Source organism: Penaeus monodon, chromosome 21, assembly GCF_015228065.2.
Source record: "Penaeus monodon isolate SGIC_2016 chromosome 21, NSTDA_Pmon_1, whole genome shotgun sequence".
NCBI lineage: Eukaryota > Metazoa > Arthropoda > Malacostraca > Decapoda > Penaeidae > Penaeus > Penaeus monodon.
This window is the reverse complement of record NC_051406.1, coordinates 39,734,551-39,734,894: the sequence shown is the minus strand read 5'-3', so window position 1 is coordinate 39,734,894 and position 344 is coordinate 39,734,551. Positions and strand designations below refer to the sequence as shown.

The window sequence follows — 344 nt, the reverse complement described above, 5'->3', positions numbered from 1 at the left end:
CGGGCTTCTCCTCCTTCCGGGCCTGCGGCGTCGACGACGAGCTTCCGGAGCTCCGCGGACTGCGACCAAAACAGACAGTTAGAGGGACACGAAGGGGCAACGCGACTGGCGGGGGGGGGGGTTAAGGGGGGTTAGGTGGGGTAAAGCACAGACAAAGCACACATCCTTAAAGTGAAAAACTCCTCCTCTGATGCTCTCAACAGTCCTCTGAAGCGCTTCTGAATAAATACCTATGACCTCTCTTTTGTTTGTTTGGTTCCTCAGGCAATAACCATCATCTCGGAATCACACAAAACCCGCCTTCACATCATCTATAGATAAACCACAAGTGAAAGCAGCGGCAC

The 344-nt window shown here is 53.2% G+C and overlaps 1 protein-coding gene across 1 annotated transcript in view; it reads right to left on the bottom strand.

The window, feature by feature from the left end:
* LOC119586485 (transducin-like enhancer protein 4) overlaps nucleotides 1–344 on the bottom strand; it is a gene marked incomplete in the record, with an annotated part of 158,632 nt that overhangs the window by 6,011 nt on the left and 152,277 nt on the right. Inside the window, 1 exon segment of the mRNA XM_037935222.1 lies at nucleotides 1–59. Coding sequence (XP_037791150.1) covers nucleotides 1–59 — 59 coding nt within the window.